Below are 20,303 nucleotides of genomic sequence, written 5' to 3'. Positions count from 1 at the left end.
TCAAGGGGAAGGAGCTGGGTGATGAAATGAAGGGATTTGAGAAAGAGCTTTCATGGTAAGATGTGGGCTCCAGGAGAGCCACAGGAGGGACGTTGAAGTAGGGAGGAATCGCCAATATTGAACCAGAGATGACGTAAGATAACAACTAAGAAGGTATGGTTGGATTGGTTAGCAGGGACTCTTGGTGACTGAAAGGAAAGTGGTTTCAGGAAAAATCAGATTGTGCTGGAGTTGAAGTGTGAATGAGAGATGGGGAGAAGAGAATGCGAGTAAATATTCTTTGAAGAAGCTTGACTGAGGACAGAGGGTAGTAGCCAGAGGGAAACCCAGAGTCTTGAGGAAGAGATATTTTTAAAATTTTGTTTTTAATAAAATAGAAGATTTTGAACATAATAATAGACCAAGTAAGAAGATGACGCTAGTGGAAGATAAGGAGAACCAGTGGAGAAAAGTTTAGAGAGGGCAGGACTAGAGACTTTGAAGTAACATATATTTCATTATTTTTTTTTAACTGGATGGACATAAACACAAGGTGGAAAAATTGAAAGGTAAATGATAAAAAAATAAGTTTTTTTCCCCTTCTGTCTTCCAGCCATCCAGTTCCTCTTCTAAGAGGATTGCTAATTTACAGTCCAATTAACAAGCATGCAAGTGTGTGGTTGGGATTATATTTGTACTTAATTCTCAGAGTTCAGGAGAAAGCTAGCTATGGATTATGTGGATTTATTGGTGGGAAGAATGAGAGTAGGAGAGATGGAGAACAGCCCAGAGGTTCAAAGATGAGTGAGAAAGATGTGGTGCGGAATTTCTCAGAAAAGAGGGACTTTGAAGAGGATAATGAAGGGCATGCCTGTGGTGTGAGGCCCATGGTTGATGACCGAATTTTTGGCAGCCCCGTACCACATGGTTTTGTGACCTTTTCAGGAGAATTTAACGACTTCTTTATATTTAAAATGCATGTCAGGGGCTGGCCCCGTGGCGCAGCGGTTAAGTGCGCACATTCCACTTCGGTGGCCCGGGGTTGCCGATTTGGATCCCAGGTGTGGACATGGCACCACTTGGCACGCCATGCTGGGGTAGATGTCCCACAAAAAAGGAGAGGGAAGTGGGCATGGATGTTAGCTCAGGGCCAGTCTTCCTCAGTGAAAAGAGGAGGATTGGCAGCAGTTAGCTCAGGGCTAATCTTCCTCAAAAAAAAAAAATGCATGTCAACTTGGAAAATGGACATCTCAAAAATTCATCACTTATGTAAAGTAAATTCCTATCTGGGGTCCAGCCGTCAAAGCTCTGTTTTCTCCTCCTGTTGCTTTCAGTCATAGACATGTTGTGTGTGGTGCTTTGGGGTTATTCAGGCCAGAGGTGTAAATCCAAACAAAGGGAAGCTTGTTGGTTAAGAAAGATCACTCTCTGTCTAAGGAAGAAAGGAAGAGGAGACTGGAAACCGACTAAAATGTCTCTGAGATGGTACTAGTGTTCCTAACGCCCAGAATTTAACAATTTAAAAAAAAAAATTTCCTTTCAACCATTCTCATCTTTTTGGCTACTACTCTGCTAAACCACTGAATTTGCCTTTGTTTTATTTTTAGTCACAAAATTGAAGACCACAAATGAGACTTAGATTAGCAATTGTGAGTTTTTTAAAGAAGGTATTTAACCATTTCTCATTTGATGTGAGGCTTGTTTTAAATACATTCATAAACAGCTGCAAAAACTTAGTGGGAAACATGATAAAACTAAGCAATGAGCCAAAGATTCAGTTTTAGCTTTCCTATGAAACTGACAACTAGTTCTTTTTAGTTATTACAAGAAAAGTGGATACTGTGTTACTGCTGTAAAAATAATCCTTTTAACAGCAAACGCTTATAGTTCCCATAAAGCAAATAATACAATGTTTTCTTTTGAATGTTCACTCTTAGCTGGATTTTTGTTTTTCAAGGCAATTTATTTAGTTGATAGTAGACTAAAATATATTAATAATCAATTTTGTTCATTAAATTACTTTTTTAATTCAGTGTATTGATATTTTTAATCATTAAGCTTATAGTTAAGCATGTATTTCGGGCCTACTATGTGTCAGTGGCTTTTAGGTTTGGAGCACACAAAAATAAGACGGTCATTCAAGGAGCTCACAGTGCAGCAAGGAAGAAAGTGAGCACTTAGTCTTCTGGAAGCAGCCAAGCAGGGGAGTCATTATACACTGGTTAAGGAGCAAAATCACAATGAAAAATTTTAAGATTTCCTAAACCATTTTTCCACATTTATAATCCACTTTTTATTTCTCTATAGTAACAGTACAATTCTCACAAAAGGGTGGAGGACCTGTGCTTTTCTTGGGAGACAGTAAAGAAAAGATGGAGTGTAGTCATGGCCAGCCCAGGGAAAAGAACTCTGGGAGAGAAAAGCACTTGGTGACAGCACCAGAGGAAGAGAAGCAAGCCAACGAAATCCCTCATGCTGGAGGCAGGGAAGACAGAGGTACCCGAGGAACCAGCAAAGGACGGAAAAACAGGTCCTGGGGTTCAGTCTGAAGCAGACAGACACCTTCCGGCTTCTCCGATAACCTGGTTATCTGGTTTCTCAGCCAACATCAGGTTGGAAAGGGGGGAGGCCCCCTGGCAGCAGTAAAGTGTGGTGGTTGATGGCTTCACAGTGAGGGCGGAAACAAAATTAGAAGTGCACTTACAGTCTCCAAAAAATGAGCAATTTTGAGACCATTAAGTGAGGGAGAAAGAGCTCCTAAAAGCTTATAAACCTGGAGGATATCACTGTAGTCACTATTTTATAATACAGTAGTTGCTAGTCATGGTATGACCTTGAGTCATCAAATTCTGTTCATCCATTTTATGTAAGGACTTTTTTTTTCCCTCCCATAGCAGTGTGTTGGACTTTTCTCATTACTATGTCTTAACGTCAGGGGGAAAACATCTTTCTACGAATGTTTTTGAAATAAGAAAACCGGGTGGGTGGGGAGGGAGTGTTAAAGATTTTTGTCACAGTGTTGTCAAACCCATTTCTAGGGAATGTTTGCAACATCGGTGTAAGTGACGGGCTTAACTGATAGAGCCCTGCGCAGAGGCTCACATCCCTCGCTGAAACCGTGGGAGGCCTATGCAGATTCTTGTAAATTGGGCTAAGAAAGCCTTCAATTTTCAAAAGCTGTAACAGTCTTATGTTTCTCACATCGTTTCATTTTTCTCCCTGCTACAGATTGCAAGCATGTAGCCTAACTCCAGATTGATTCATTCATTTAACAGATATTTATTGAATGCCTGACATTTGCAAGATATTAAGATATAGGTGGACTTAATTTATCAGAATAAGGGTTTATTTTGGTCTGTATTCTACTTAGTATTTTTAGCTGCTCAGAACGAGTTACAGAATTACTTCCAATTTACAGTATTTCTTCTATATTATCTTCTTGATGCTGTAGAATAGCCCATTGAGAGGCAAAATCAAACTCATATTGGAGTTGTCTTATTAAGGAAATATATGATATACATAAAAACACATATCATCCTGCTTCATAGAAAATAACAGCCAACTTTGAGATCAGATTACTAATTTCTAAAAGCAAATATAAACCACTTAAGAAGAAATTAGGGGTTACTTGCTTTTTTCCCTTTATTCAGTATTTTCCCTCAGTGGAGTGGAGAGAGAGAATTGCATTTGAATTATCTCTGAGGCTTTTTCAAGTTATACATGCTTCCTTGCCCTCCCCAGTATCTTGCCAGTAGAGCTCAGAGCTTAGAGGCCCCAGCTTTGGAAAAACAACCTTGGGTTTGACTCTTGGTTCTTACTAGCTTGGGCAAGTTGCTTAACCTCTAAGCTTCAGTTTCCTCATCTATAAAATGGTGACAATAATAAGATGTGCATCATGGGGTTGTTGTGAGGATTAAAAGGGATCATGTACATACAGTATTTAACCCAAGGCCTAGCACATAGTAAGTGCTCCGTCTGTGTTAGCTATTATTATTAGGAAAGACTGACTTTAGAACAGAATTGAGAATGTATTTTTTTATCATGTATTTTTCATTTGAAACACGGAATGCTCTTCTGTCTTTATCATCAGTTGTTTACCATTATAAGCTGATCTTAAAAACTTCTGTAGTGCTGGTTTCATTTGGTATATTCTACAGTAAAGTCATGAATTTAACTAATAGGTTTTGGTTTTTGCTTTTAGAGTCAAAAGAGCTAATTTCTGCTCAGGAAAAGTCTCTCAGGGCAGTGGTATCTCCTCTTCAATTGTTCAGGTTTAGAAATTAAAGTTTTCTCAGTGTACTCAGAGTTGATCAGGCCTGGAGGAAAGGCACACTAAGCAGACTCACTGAAGAGTGACAAATATGCCAGAATGTCTGCTCTTCATACACAGTAGAACTGTCAAGTAAACTGCATGTTTTGCTTCCCATAGTTAGTATATTTTTCCCTCACTGGAAAATCTGCGTGAGAAACCAAGTTACTGGAAGTTGTTTTCCTGTGTGTGCATCTAGAGGTGGAGGACATGTGAAGCATAAGGAACAGTATGCTAAGGGAATGGGGAGGGTTGGGCTGGGTAGCGGTATGCAGCCAAGAGCTGTGCCAGCTCAGAGGAGAGAGGGCTGAGGCTGGGAGACCAAATGGGAAGCTATTGCAGTAGCCAGGGACAGAGAGAACGGCTTGAACTAAGGCCATAGCAATAGACTCGAAGAGCAAGTTGTCAGGAGTTGGTGACTACATGGGAAGCAGGGACCGGGAAGAAGGGTGACTCTTACATTTTTGGCTCTACTGATCAGGGGAACTGATAATATTAACTAATTAGTAAAGCAGGAAAAGACAGATTTCATGGGAGAAGGATAATGAGTTCAGTTTAGAATGCGGTGAATTTATGGTACTGATTATAAATTGATACTGAGATTTCCAGTTTAGAGTCAAAAAATGCCAATTTGGGCTAAAGATAGAGACTTGGGGACTAATTATCTTATAATTGGAAGGTAAGGTCTTTGAAGTAGATGAGGTTCCTGAGGACGGAAAGGAGAGGGCCCATGAGGGCCTCCTGAAGAACTGGAGATAGCAACTATGAAAGGCAGGTGGAGGAAGAGGGTTCCCAAATTTCCTCAGCCACCTGGTGACTGTATCCATCAAGCTCAGAATCCAGTTGTCTCCTGAGTTGCAGATAGCCAACAGCCACATCTCAAAAAATTTATATTCTTAATTGGTTCCTGAATTTCATTGGCAAACCAAAATCATTCATTACATGTCAATTCTCCTTCAAAAGGTAACTTTATCGTGAAGTCCTGGAGTTGGCTGTAACAATTGGTTTAAAAAACAATGACTCTTATGTCTAAACTAATATAATTTGAACGTCTCTTGCCTAGTAGAATAACATTACTAAAATGGTTATATGTCTCAGATATGCAGAATTAGAATTACATATGTTTATAATAAGTATTCTTCCATCCTGACCATCGCTCACCCCCATTTTAATTTACACCCTGTTCCTGGTCGTGTAAGATTTCATGTCCTGCTGCCGCTGATCACTTTGTTGATCTGAAGAGCTCTACTGCCTACAGTTTTTCTTTTTGGAACTTCTACTTTTGAAGGCTTTGAGTATTATAAGTTTAAAATAACTGAAGGATTTAGGGTCATCTTAAGCCAGCAAAAGCAAATTTACATTGTATTAGTAAGGGACAATTTTCGGCAAAAAGAGAAATGAGGACACAGGTTTTCTACCTCTTCTTGAATTATTTCTGTTTTTAAAGTTTGTGTTTCCCTTACCACTATGTCAAAGTGCCGTTTCTAGGGGTCTTCTTTGCTATTTGAGCTGAACATAAAGTCCTGAAGAGCAAATGGTACAGTGATATTCTTAAGTCTGCGAGGATGATTATATCTATTCTGTTTATTTCTTAATCTTCTGTGAAGTGTTCGTGGGTTTTTAGGTGATGGTGTCTTTTAATTTAGTACCTAAATTTTGCCAGTCAACACTGAAAGAAAATGCTTTCTGGTTTGTTGGGGAAAGATTTATTTGATTCTAGAAGTATAGTACATATTTTAGTACTCACAGAATCAATTGTATTGTATAAAATGCTTCTGCTCAACATGTTTCCCTCCATTTTTGGTTAAGAGAACAGGAAATCCGCAAACTCTATAATGCCATTTACTCTTCATTACACATTTTTGAAGACCTATAATTGTTTTTTCCCCTTTTTTAACCATTACTTTAGTCAAAAGGATATAATTTTCGGTTTTAAAAAGAGATTTTAAAATATAATAACTATGATTTTATTAAAATATTCTGGGATGAAAATTCTTGACAGCAGCTGCTCTCGTGAACTAATATTTTATATGTCTGTAACCCAGATGTCCAGACAGAGCCTTTAAGAGCTAGATTGTTGGCCTGAAGCTTCAATGTCACGTTGTGGGGAAGCCAAACCCTCCCTAAGGTTTCGGTGGATTCCTGGTGTTCTTGCGGCCCCTGAGCCACTGCCGTCTGGAGGAGACTTCTTTCCCTCCCTCTCCCTCTCCAGAGAGAGAAGAAACAGTTGCTACCCGAGTCTTCTCAGAACATCTTAGCCTTCCTTTGATGCTGCAAGGCCTCACCTTCCACTGTAAGTGGCTTTTCCATGGATTTGCCTGAAGGAGCTCTGCTGTCAGACGTTAAGATGATGAAATGTGTACCTTATTAGGTATAATTTGATAATAAGAGCCCTTCTACTAACTCTTATTTTCTCCATTTATCAAACTTTCCCAAATACCTAAATAATTCCTACTAAATTCAGCCTCCGTTCTTTAGAAGTTATAAGAAAACCCTATCTTGAAAAAACTTTTGCAGTGTTAGGATTGAATATATTCTATAGCATTGTGTAGCTCTTTTGCCAGATGGTACAGAGAAGATAATGCTCTCTTAAAAGGGTACAGAATTTCAGATAGACTTTAAGTATCAAGTTGTTCTTTCTCTTAGAGAAGTAAATCAAGACTATTTTGTGAATGTGATACTGAAGCCTACCCTTTTGAGGTTTGCATTTAGTGTTTCTGAGCTATTTCCTATCCTGTTTCCTTTGACTAAACTACCATACAACGTCACTAAATTATTTTTGACTGCCAAATAATAATTTGCTTTGTTTTTCGTATTTCTAAGCCAATCATGATCTTTTATAGAAAGGAGTTTGGAAAAAATGGGTGATGGGGAGAGGCATAAAACTATGGATGTATAATTGTGGTCAGTGCTATTTTAAGGCCTTTTATATATCTGTTGTCTCCTTTGATACTCATTGTCACTGTCAGATGTCAGGCAAAAGATGGAATTTCTGTCTAGAAGTAGAGTTTTGAAAAGATGATGTTGATATCGCTTATTCAGCTATATGTTGCATTTTCTGTAAGAGTTTGGCGTCATTGTAGTCTTTCATTCTGTGGTGCAAAAATACCATGATTTAGGGTATAGACCAGAGTTCAACAAACTATAGCCTTTGGGACAAATCCAGCCAGTTGTGTAAGCTAAGAATGTTTTTTGTATTTTTAAAGGGTTGGAAAAAACCAACAAAGATAGGTGACAGAGCCTTACATGGCTGCAAAGCCTAAAAGATTTACTATCTGGCTTTTTACAGAAAAGTTTGCTGACCCTTGTTCTGGATTCTTGAGTTTTAAAGTGAATGAATAACCTGTTAAATGTTAGAAAATCACTGATGGAAACTGTTAATGGTTATATAATTGTATATTCTGAATACTGTGTAATTCAGAAATGAATTACATTAAAATGATGGCATAGATTGATAATTGACATGGAAAGATAAATGAGTAGGCTGCTAAACAGCATAACGTTCTGTCTCCCAGTGAAAGATGGTAAAGGATTAAAAGTTGCTTTCATTTGATTCTTCATTTCATCTACTGCCTGGATTTTTTAAAAAATGAGCATATTACTTTTTTAACAAAGGTGCACACATGCATATGTGCGTGTTGTGTTGCGTTCATGTGTTTTAAAGAGAAAAAGAGAAAGTGAATGGAAATTTCCAGTGTAGCTTGTAGCTGATTTTCATCAGATGAGGGAGAGGTTTGTTTAAGGAATGTAGCTTATTATGCACCATGCACCACTTTTAAACTCTTGTCGTCTTTGAACTTAAACACTTTTCCCTTCCAAGCTTTTACTAAATAACGAAACACCTGAAAGTGTCAACAGTGAGGCTTAATCTCACTTTTTTTTTTTTTTTTACCATTTCCTTAGTTGACATCTAATTACACTGCTTTAGAAAAACTAGGTAGTAATATAAAATCAACATGGCCTTTTACGAAATTGCCGGGAACTGTGTCCACATAGTTTATGTCGCAGAGACTGCTGATTCTGCATACATGGTCTCTGACAAATGTTTCCTGTCCACATGTTCAGGATTGAAGCCACATTTTCTCATTTCTCACTGAAGGAGCATTCTCTCATTTTGCTTCTTCCCTTATTCACTTAGTACTGTATTTCTAGTGCTGTGTTACTTGGTGGTGTGTTCACCACATTTTACCTATCTACTGTCCAGGGAGCAGGCCCTCCCCCAATCTCATCCATGTCTGTTTATGAGCTGATATGGGAATTTATTTGGCATAGATATGCCCAGGAGCAGAATTGCTGGGTCTTAGGGTACATAGGTGCTTAATTTGACTCCATAGTTTCTGATGATTTTGATGAATGGCGGCGTTAGTTGGCATTCCCACCATGGGCTTTTTATTTGGGGAATTTTTTTAAATGCTTTTTGGTGAGGAAGATTGGCCCTGAGCTAACATCTGTTGCCAATCTTCCTCTCCCTGCCACCCCCCAAACGCCAGTACATAGTTGTATATCCTAGTTGTGGATCATTCTAGTTCTGTGTGGGATGCTGCCACAGCATGGCTTGATGAGTAGTGCTAGGTCCCTGCCCAGGATACGAACCGGTGAATCCCGGGCCACTGACACCGAGCAGGCAAACTTAACTACTTGGCCCAGGGGCTGCCCCTGGAGGAAATTTTTCTAAGAGTTTCTCTAAGTCCAGGAGTTAGTGACAAGAAAGGATTACCTTCAGTAAGAACAATTGTTAGAACTCCTGAATTATTGCTGGGTGGCAGTTCCAGACGACACATATGGCCATACTTTTTGTAAGAGCAAAAAGGGAAATACGTCTCCTAACATGGTTAATGTTAGACTTATAAGACTCTGACAATAAAATCCAGAGATAGTGGATAATGTTTATTACATGCCATACTTAGTACTCCCGCACACTGGATGTGTGACTTTTCTGGACAGGTAAAATTTAATTATTTAAGCACCATAAAATATTATCTTTTAACGTTTTCTTTTAAATCGTGCTTTCCTAACTTCTTAAAGAGTAGATATGAAAGCATGATGTAACATTTTCCTCATGATTGGGGTCATATTTTAATAACTGTCATTTACTTTGATGAAGATATGGATGTGAAGTATGAAACAGAATGGCTCCTGATAATGACTAGACCTTGCTTTCTTGAAAAGATCCCTAATATTTTGGATCTTTTGCTTTTGTATTATTTGCCTAATCTTATAAAAGATAAAGTATGGAGTGTGCCACCATGCTTGTTTAATTAATGGCTGCTTTTCTGTAAAATCAATCATTGACTTGTAAGTGCTTCCTCGCCTAGAAAACCTTGAGTGTTGCTGTGGTGCTTTTAGCTCTGAGTAATTTGAAGACCCTGATGAATTGCAGGTACTTATTAGCAGTCAGCCACTCTCTTGCTATTCACTTTTTCTTTTTTTTAAAGATTGACACCTGAGCTAACAACTGTTGCCGATTATTTTTTTTTCTTCTCCCCAAAGGCCCCCAAGTGCATAATTGTATAGTCTAGTTGTGGGTGCCTCTGGTTGTGCTATGTGGGACACCGCCTCAGCATGGCCTGACAAGCAGTGCCATGTCCACACCAGGGATCCGAACTGGGGAAACCCCGGGCTGCTGAAGCGGAGCGCGCGAACCTAACCACTTGGCCGTGGGCCAGCCCCTTGCTGTTTGCTTTGTTGAGGAAAGTACAGAGGAACAGTATCCCTTTCCACTATAGTAGTTTGGGCTGGATTACTTCAAAGAATATAAATTCATTATCTTTTGCAAAAAAGACATGAGGCTAAAATTTTATTCAAACCTTCTTTACTATTTGGCTTGAAATCACATGCACCAGCAACATCTAAAATGGCATCTCTAAATATATCGGACAGAAAGCCCTGACCTCGCATGGTAGATTTGCTTTCTTGGTAGAAATCAAGTTTGCTGCGCAAACTGATTTGCTTCAAACGTGTAACTTAGGAACTTTCTGCATAGGGGCAAGTATGCTCCAGCGCAAGGGATTCATCTCTGCTGGTCACCAACAGATGGGCATTTTCTACTCAGCCGTTGTTATTTATAGCATGTTTGTTTTATGTGTGTATAGTTTTGAGGTATTTTGTAAATATTACAAACCCAGTTTTGTCCCTAAAAGTAGTGCTAGTAGTGATAGATTGATAGACACAAAAGTAGACATAGTGTAAAAAACTGAAGGTGAGAAAATCACACATATTAAATATATGACTGGACAATGAGAATGACTATGAAGGACAATCACATGCTGTGTGAAAAAAGAGGTAGCTGTACAATTGACAGTCAGCCAAAGGTGAAGAAGTGTGAACGTCTGCGATGGTTTCCGCGGAGGGTTGTCGTTAAAGTGGGATGCCTATTTAGTCAAAGGTTAATTCAGGTTAAAGTTAAGCGTTCAAGGGCTTAAAGGCTGAGCATGGTCAATGCCAGCGCTGCTGTGGAAGCTTATCAAAAACCACAGATGGCCCCCTGGGCTCAAGGCCTTTTCTAATCTGCAGGTGAAGCTCTGGTGTGGATTCCTTAGCTGCCAGCGGTTCCCTCCCTTCTGTTGGGAGAGATTGTGGCAGGGAGGGGTTCCTGCCTCAGCAAACGTTCACTGTAAACAAAACAGGGCAGTTTTAAAAAAATGCCCAAAATACATCAGCTAGGAGGAAATGCGGACCCCATAAGCCTAAATCTCACTCATGGTTTTGGACTTTTAAGCTCATGGATTTAACAGCCTTTTGGAATCTAACCTGTTTGTAAGTAGAGCTGCCTACATATATTTCGTATTCTGAAAACCATACTCATCTTTACCTTGAATGGCACCAAAAACGAGGGACAAAATATTTACTGGGCACGAATCCTGCTGCCTCAGGGTGAAGGTTACAATTGCTGGTAGAATAATTGTGCTGGATGTAGCCAGTGTAACATGCTGTGGCACATCAGTGCAGCTGGGCTTGGTGTTGGCATGTGGTCTCTGCCTTTGTGAGGGCTGCTGCTCACTATCCAGCTTGGGTTTTGGTGGTGACACCACTTCCCCCCTTTTTTTTCAGCTTTTAGCACTGAAGCCATCAAGTAGTCTTTTTGTGGTTCAATATGTGGTTTTAAAATTATTGTTTTTTATAAATCTTATTATTTTTTTTGCTGAGGAAAATTCGCCTTGAGCTAACATCTGTGCCAGTCTTCCTCTATTTTGTGTGTGGGTTGCCGCTGCAGCATGGCTTACAAATGGTATAGGTCTGCTCTTGGGATCCGAACCTGTGAACCCGGTCTGCCAAAGTGGAGCATGCCAAACTTAACCACTATGCCATGGGGCTGGTCCCTGTAAATCTTATTTTTGGTATAGCCAGATACATTAAAATTAGTAAATCTCTGTCTTTGTCAAAAATCTATTATTTAATGTAGGAACACTATACATTTCTTTTATTTTTAGATTACACAGTTTGCCCTGTGTCTGGATTAGGGTTGCCACTACCTACAAGAGCTGCTGCTGGAGTTGGTGATTGGCACTGTTCCCACTTCTGCCTGCAGATCAGCAGCCAACATGTATTTTAAATTAATCCTCAAAGTATTATTTGTACAATAAAATTTCAAAATATATTTCTAATTTAAATTTTTGTTAAATCAGTATGCTTACCGTAATTCTAGGCTCTGCTCTCCTATTAATTTAAAGTTTCCTTGAATTGTTTTTAGCCCTTTCAATAAGGCTGTTTTGGCCAGTGTCCTGTTTTAAGGAAGTAGCAACATTTTTTTTTAAGACACAGGGCTTATATTTAGACTCACTGTTGACCATTTAGTTTCCATGGCTAGGCTAAACTGTCTAAGTCATGAGCCATGTTGTTTTTTGCCAGCAATATTTATATCAATCTCATGTTTTGGTTGGTCTTTTTAAGTCTCATTCCTATTAAAATAAGTCACTTGTCTATTTTACTTTATTTTCTCCTAAATGTGCATGAATTACAAAGGCTGGCTTCTTGTTAAATAATGCATGCTTGCTTAATTGTTTTATAAAGAAAAGCAGCGAAGTTGTTCCTAAAAAGAGTGAATAAAGATCCAGCATGGAAAGTAGATGGTACTCAAGGAAGTACTAAGAATATGTGTCTACAAACTAGGAAAGGCACTGAGACTGTATTGTTTGTGCTTGCCAGAGTTTAGTTTCAGCTACGTTTAGGACGCTGACTCTGCATGCATCAGAGAGGTAGAAAGAAAATGATCAATGGCAGTAAACTAACATCACTGTCAGAGGGCAGGAAGTAAATGTGTCTTATGTTAACAGAAGATGCTATTAAAGCAATTGAGCAGGGTTTACATTGTACCCAAGTTGGTGTAAGGTACAATGATAATAATGATAATAAAATAGTACTATTTTGTGGTGATAGAAATAATAATTAATATTTGCAGAGCGTTTATTGTATTCTAAGGTGTTGTTCTAAGAGCTTTACAGGTGTTAACTCAGGTAATTACTCCAATGACCCCCTGAGGTAGGTGCAACTATGATCTCCACATAACTCACTTAATCCCCATAGCAACCTGATAAAGTAGACTCTGTTATTAGGCCCATTTTACAGATAAGAAACAAGGTTAAGTAATTTGTCCAAAGTCATACAACCAGTAAGTGGTGAAGCTAGGGTTCAGGTATAGGCAGTCTAGCTCCAGAATCCATGTTCTGAACTGTTGTGGTGGGCTGAATCATGGCCTTCAAAGATATCCAGATCCTCATCCCCTGGAACCTGTGAATATTACTGTATATGGCAAAAGCGATTTTGCAGAAGGGCCTAAGTTAAGGATTTTGAGATGTGGAGATTACCTTGAATTATCCCATTGGGCCTTAAATGTAATCACAGGTGTCCTTACAGGAGAGAGATAGAGGGGGATTTGGCAGAAGGTGGTGATGTGACAGTGGAAGCAGAGAGAGAGATTGGAATATGCTGTGCTACTGGCTTTGAAGATGGAGGAAGGGGCCCTGAGCTGAGGAATGTAGCTCCAGAAGCTAGAAAAGACCAGGAAACGGATTCTCCCCAAGAATCTCCAGAGGAAGCACAGCCCTGCCAATACCTTGGTTTTGGTGCATTGAAACCATTTCATCCTTTGACGTCCAGAACTGTAAGATAATAAGTTGGTGTTGTTTTAAGCCACTGAATTTGTGGTAGTTTGTTGTAGCAGCAATAGGAAACTAATACAGCCACTATGCTCTGGGTACAGGTACTAGTTTAGTTAAGACTTTTGTTATGAGCAACCTTTCTCCTGAATCCACGAAGGAATGAGCTTCAGTAGTAATCGCCCTCAGTAGTCCTGCTTTATGGCACTTGTCGCTTTATTGCCAGGAGAGCAGATTCTCAGTCCTTATCCCTTTCTATATGAGGATTGTTCAGAGAGAATCTTTAGACTACATCTATTACATAGTCAAACAGGGTAGCCATTCTGAGTTCAGAGTTGGCTGTTGAGCCAGAAGCTTAAGAGAGATTAGGCAGAAGACATCATCTTTTCTTCAGGCCAAGCGAAAGGGGGAAGCTGAAGGGAACGATCATTTTAGTGTCTACTTTATGCCAGGCACCAAGCTAGGAATTTCTATTTTTATTTAGTCCTTGTACCTGACCCTCCCTATAAAGTGTAGTTTATTACTCCCATCTGGACAATGAGGAACTGTTAGTAATGTGCTCAAAGTCTGAAAACCAGTAAACAAGGTGAAAATTGAGGCTGATCTTGTGGCACAGTGCATACATTGTTCTATACTCAGCTTTGCTACTCCAAACTAATCCTACTGAGGAGCTCAATCTAGACCAGGGCATATCCAAAGGCTTTACTCAGTTCTAAAAGGTCACCAGGAAAGACATCATTTCCAGATGACCCCTGACCTGGTTCAGTCTGCAGGTTGGGCAGGTTCCTGGAGATCTGGATTCTTCCTACATGATTCCGGAGATGGACTTAGTTCTGTGTTCACCTTGGTTTCTCTATTCTTGTAGGTAAGAGTTAAGACCAAACCATTAACAAAACCTCCAAAACTAATTGAAAAGCAAGTCTCTAGAGCAAAGAGCTGAAGTCCATAGTTGAAACTTATATACAGTTTTTTCTGTTCCTATGTGTTATAGGTAAATATATAAAAAAAAAAAAAAACAGAAAAAGTAGGAATAGTAATGTAAATATAGGATTAAACCACCTAGTGTGTAACAGTGTGGCAGGCAGAAGGTCCCAAGATTATCATTAGATTTTCACAACAATCTTTGATTGAAATGTGGTTAAGAACCACAGTTCTGTTTCAGAACCGGTTTGGACCGGTATGAGAGGCACTTTGCTTTTATCCCCTCCCTCTTCATCTGCCTCCCTCGCTCCTCCCTCTTTCTTCCTTATCTTCCCTCCCCTCTCCACTTCCATCTTCACAAGCAAATTTGTAACTTACCGCTTTTTTAAAAAATGCTTTCTTAGAAATTGAAAATAAATTTTAATTACACTTGTATGTGTAGAAAGTAGAAGTCTGTTCTTTACTGAAATTCTTCTAGAGGTAGTGATCTAATTACAAGCATCTAAATGTAGGGGGATCACTGTTTAAGAAGTTGATCTAGGAAATCATTGATTTAGACAGTTGGCTATTTGATGCCTGGATTATTTTACTACTAGATCAGGGGTTGGCATGCTTTTCATGTAAAGGGTCAGTTAGTAGTTATTTTAGGCTTTCATGACTATAAGGTCTCTGCCACAGTTACTAAGCTCTGCCATTGTAGCATGAGAGCAACCAGTTGACAGTACCTAAACAAATGAGCATGGCGGTGTTCCAATAAAACTTCATTTATGGACATTAAAATTTGAATTTCATGTAATTTACACATATCATGAAACATTTTAACTTTGACTTATTTTCAGCCATTTAAAAATATAGAAACTGTTCCTACGTTACAGGTTATACAGAAACAGATGGCAGGCCAAATGAGGCCTGAGGACAGTGGTTTGCTGACTTCCACTACATTGCCTGTTTATTCTTTCTTTTTAAAGATTGGCACCTGAGCTAACAACTGTTGCCAATCTTCTTTTTTTTTTTTTCCTTCTTTTTCTCCCCAAATCCCCCAAGTACATAGTTGTATATTTTAGTTGTGGGTCCTTGTAGTTGTAGTATGTGGGATGCTGCCTCAACGTGGCCTAATGAGCGGTGTCATGTCCACACCCAGGATCCGAACCAGCGAAACCCTGGGCCGCCAAAGGAGAGCGCACAAACTTAACCACTTGGCCACGGGGCCGGCCCCTCGCCTGTTTATTCTTATGTTTGCATTGCCATTTTATTTTTGTTAATATATCACTGGATTCATAATCTGTAAATCCGAGTCTCTGGAGTATTGTAATTTGAAAGACCTTGGTAGAGACTGTATGTGACATAAAGGCATAGAGCAAATGATTTTTGTTGCCTACCCAAGAATCATCGTTGCCCCCTTCTTTCTTGGCATCACGCCCCCCCCTTCTTCTAGTTGAGATTTTCCTTAGATACTTGGTGATTGTGTACTTTAGGGGAGGCTGCTTTCTTCCTCCTCCTGATTTCTGGGGGTGGGGTGCACAAATCTTTGCTGGTTCAATCCAATTTTTGTTCCGTTCCCCTTGCAGTGATTGACTTAGAAATGGCAATTTGGACAATAAGATACATGGGGAAGAATTCAGTTGCATACAGTAGACTGATCTTGGGTATGAAAATGAATTTTTGACAACTGGAATTAAAATCAAAGTACCTAAATAAATACTTTTGAACTTCATGTTGACCTGGCTAGTGCAGATTGCTGTGTTGACAAACATATTTTAAGAAAATAGTTTTATATATATATAAATAGAGTTTTAAAAATTATTCATTAAAATTTTCTGAATTCAAATATAGAAAAATTAAATGCCAATATGACAAAAGGGAAGGACTTTTGGGAAGGACTGTTGTTTATTTCATTATTTATTTTTTTCCTTATAAAATACTTTTTTAATGGAGTAATAGAAATGGTGAAAAAAGAAATAAAAATGAAAACAAATAACCCTATGACAACAACCATAGAAGTTTCTGAAATTTTACTGGTATGAGGAAATCTGAAAGTCTGGGTGTTGGAAATCCTGGTCTGTACCCACTAAACTCTGTTCTTACCATCCCAGTTCTTGACTCCTTGCAGCCTGGCTTTGGGCCTAAGCCAAGATTACCGTTGATTTTTATCGTTCCCTCTACCCCCTTTTTTAAACCACGTTTCCCTTTTGACTTTTAATTCTGTTGGCCGTCTGTCTCTGAAACTCCCTTCCCTAGTATTTGCTCAGAGTGCTCCTCTATTCACCCCAGTGACCATTTTTCAGTCTCCTTTATTGCCTTTATTTTATTCCCTTCTGTTTCTTGGGGGTAACTCTTGAAAAACACCGAATTTTACAATGCTTGTAGTTAGTAGGCGTGAGAATTAATTAACCGTAAATAGAAGCTGCAAGTTGCTAAGTAGACTAGTAAAGGCTGTCTTTTGATACAAAGCTAGGCTTGTAATTCGTATTGAACAGTTCTCCTAACTGATAACAATTCCTGTTTGGTTTTTTAAAGTACACACGTATGTTTAATGTATTATATTCCTCTGTACCATTATTAAACCCATTTCTTTATGGGATATTTTGATTCCAGTTGTGTGTGTGTGCTTTAAAAAAAAATATATCTGGGCATCCTTGTGCCTACATCTTGGCATACTTTGTGAGTATACCCATAGTTTCGATTCCTAGTGGTAAAATTGTTGAATTATGGTGTATGTATATTTAAAAGTTTGGTAGATATTGCCAATGGCCTTTCTGAAAACTTGTACTGATTTATACTTTTATCAACAGTCTAAGAGTAAGCTTTCTCCATATCCTCTCCAACAATGAATATAGTAAAACTTAATGTGTGCTAATCTCTAATCAGTGAAAAATACTTTCTTGACATTTTTATTTACTTTAATTATAATTGAGGTTGGGGTTCTTTTATTTCAGTGGTTCTCAACTGGGGGTGATTTTGCCTCCTCTCCGCCAGGGGACATTTGACAGTGTCTGGAGATATTTTTGGTTGTTAGAACTGGGAGAGGGTCTGGGGAGAAGATTCTGCTGGTATGCTGCTGCACGTCCTACAATGTGCATGACACAGTGTTATCCAGCCCCAAATGTCAGTAGTGCCAGGTTTGAGAAACCATTTTTATAGTATTCCATTTCTTCTCCTTTCTTGGCTCATTTTTCTTGAGTTATTTTATTGGTTGCTTTAGGGTTTATAGTACACATCTTTAACTTACCACAGTCTACCTTCAAGTGGTATTTTACTATTTCACGTATATAGGAAAAAAGCCATACAACAGTATATTTCCATTTTTTCCCTCCTGGTCTTTGTGCTATTGTTGTAATACATTTTACTTCTATGTATGTTATAGCTCCCACAATATATTGTTATTATTTTACTTTAAACAGTAAATTATATTCAAAATTTTTAACAGCTTTATTAAATTATAATTAACATACGTTAGATGCACAATTTCAAGTGTACAATTTGATAAATTTTGATGTATGTATACACTTATGAAGCCATCAGACAATAAAAATAGTGAACATATACATCATCTCCAAAACTTTTCTCTTGCCCCTTGGTAATTCCTACCCAAACCCCAGGCAGCCACTGATCTGTTTTCTGTCTCTATAGATAAGTTTACATTTTCTAGAATTTCATATACGTGGAATTATAAACTGAGTACTCTTTTTTGGTCTCATTTCTTTTCATCCAGCATAATTATTTTGAGATTTATTCATGTTGTTTTATGTATCATTAGGAAAACATTCGTAGTGACAGACATTGTGGGTAGTTGGCCTGCTGTTATTAAAGAGCATGCTGAGTTCTAAAGTCACTGGAGATTTGTTCTTTTTTTAGGTCATGAGTGTCCAAGGTATGATAATCACGTGAGAGCACTCATTGCTGCTGATGTCATTGGAATCATCGGAAAAAATCTGTTTAAAAGAAAATATCCATAGGACCAGATCCATTTCTTTATTGAATGGCTTGATGGATTTCCTTTTCTCTGATTCCTACCAAAGCTGTCCTTCTCAACCAAAGCAAGAAAGGATCCTGCATGAGTCAATCCCAGGATGCTATTTTTACATCACCAACAGGTGAAGAAAACCTCATGAATATCAATCACAGAGACTCAGAAAGCATCACTGGTGAGTCCAGTTTAATAAGTACTGAAGTACTGTTGCTTACAGGATAAAATGCAGACACCTCAGTCCTGCGTATAATACCCGCCGTGATGAAACCCTGGGCTCCCTTTCCAGCATGGTCTCCTCAGGGACCAGCTGAATTAATGTCTCCATCTCTAGTCTCCTATCACATTATCAGAGTCTGCTTTGTGTGCTGCTCCTTCTCTCTGTCTGACTCCCCTTACCATGTGAGCCACTGGTCAGCAGGAACTGTGTTATCTTCATCTTCCTGTCTCCATAGGGCAAGGACAGAGTTGCTAGTGTTTGCATGTCCTGCAAGTACATGAAAACAGTCCCCAGTACATAAGAGGCTCTCAGGACATACGGAGTATACAAACACAGGAACAGACCCAAAAGCCCTTATCTGCAAGACTAAATCAGAACATCTCTGAACACCCAAAGTTTTTTCTAAACCTTGGTTCTAAAACTCATTGGTCTACAAAATCTGACCTGCGCAGCTATTTCTAGATTCTATATCACTTAGTTTGAATACTCATGTTTGCTGAAAATGTATTAATATATTTAAATATGAGGTGCTGCTATAAAACCAGTTGGGGATGTTAGATAACAAAGTAAATGCACAGTACTGCTTTTCTAAAACTCCAAAAAAGTCTGAAGTTTTTTTTGTTTTTATTCAGCTTTATTGAGATATTGTTATTAAGATACAAAAAAAGGCACCCATTTTAAGTGTACGGTTTAGTTTTGACAAATATATACACTTGTGTAACCACCAGTACAATCAAGTTGTAGACCATTTTTATTATCCCTCAAAAGTTTGCTTGTACCCAGATCTCCCCACTCCTTACCACTTGCTCCAGGCAACCATCCATCTGCTTTCTGTCACTATAGATAAAATTTGCTTGTTCTAGAATTTCGTATAAATTACTCTGTTTCGTGTGTCTGGCTTTTTTATGTAGCAAACTGTTTTTGAGATTTACTCACATTGTGATATTTACCAGTATTTCATTCATTTTTATTGCTGGGTTGCAATTACACAGCTCTGCCCTTGTAGCAGAAAAGCAGTCATAGACAATACGTAGAAGAACAGATGTGATTGTATTCCAATAAAACTTGATTTACAAAACCAGACAGGGCAGCAGCTAGAGCTGGCCTGCGGGCTGTGCTTTGCTGCCCTCTGCTTCACAGCATCAATACTTGGTAATGTCAATGTTTTTTATTTTAGCCATTCTCATAGGTGTGTACTGGTATCTCTTTGTGGTTTAATTTATTTTTCCCTGATGACTAATGATGTTGAGCGTCTTTACATGTGCTTATTGGCCATTTTTAGAACTTACTTTGAGTTGTTTATTCAAATCATTTGCCCACTTTAAAATTCCTTACTATTGAGTTGTAAGTGTTCTTTATACTTCTAGATGTGAATCCTTTGTAGATAAATGAATTGCAGATATTTTCTCCTAGACTGTGGCTTGTCTTTTCATTTTCTTAATGGTATCTTTTGAAGAGCACAAGTTTTAAGTTTTGGTAGAGTCCAATTTATCAGTTTTTACTTTTATAGTTCATGTTTTTTGTGTCATTTCTAAGAAACCTTTGCGTACCTCAAGATCACAAAGATATTCTCCTTTGTTTTAAAAGTTTCATAGTTTTTACTTTTACATTTAGGTCAATGGTCCATTTTATAGTTAATTTTGAATACGGAATGAGGTTAGAGTTCAGATTTTTTTTTCCAATTGAATTTTCAGTTGTTCTGCACCAGTTGTTGAAAACATTATTTTTCACCGTATTGAATTACCTGGGTAATTTCATTGAAAAAATCACTTGGTTATATATGTGTGGGTCTATTTCTGTTCTCTGTTCTGC

At 38.5% G+C, this 20,303-nt stretch overlaps 1 protein-coding gene across 2 annotated transcripts in view; it reads left to right on the top strand.

The window, feature by feature from the left end:
* The window catches only part of TRAK2 (trafficking kinesin protein 2), a 61,779-nt gene that overhangs the window by 6,726 nt on the left and 34,750 nt on the right, over positions 1-20,303 (top strand). The window contains exons 2-3 of one of the 2 annotated variants that reach the window (XM_046658332.1): positions 18,160-18,175; positions 18,324-18,449. In XM_046658332.1, coding sequence (XP_046514288.1) covers positions 18,163-18,175; positions 18,324-18,449 — 139 coding nt within the window. In that variant the 5' untranslated portion in view covers positions 18,160-18,162. Of the gene's footprint in view, positions 1-6,333; positions 6,582-18,159; positions 18,450-20,303 lie in introns of both variants that reach the window. The other variant, XM_046658334.1, reaches the window with a different exon arrangement.

Source organism: Equus quagga, chromosome 4 (assembly GCF_021613505.1).
Source record: "Equus quagga isolate Etosha38 chromosome 4, UCLA_HA_Equagga_1.0, whole genome shotgun sequence".
Lineage (NCBI taxonomy): Eukaryota > Metazoa > Chordata > Mammalia > Perissodactyla > Equidae > Equus > Equus quagga.
Note: the sequence above shows the minus strand (reverse complement) of the source record. Positions and strands in the feature narration are given on the sequence as shown.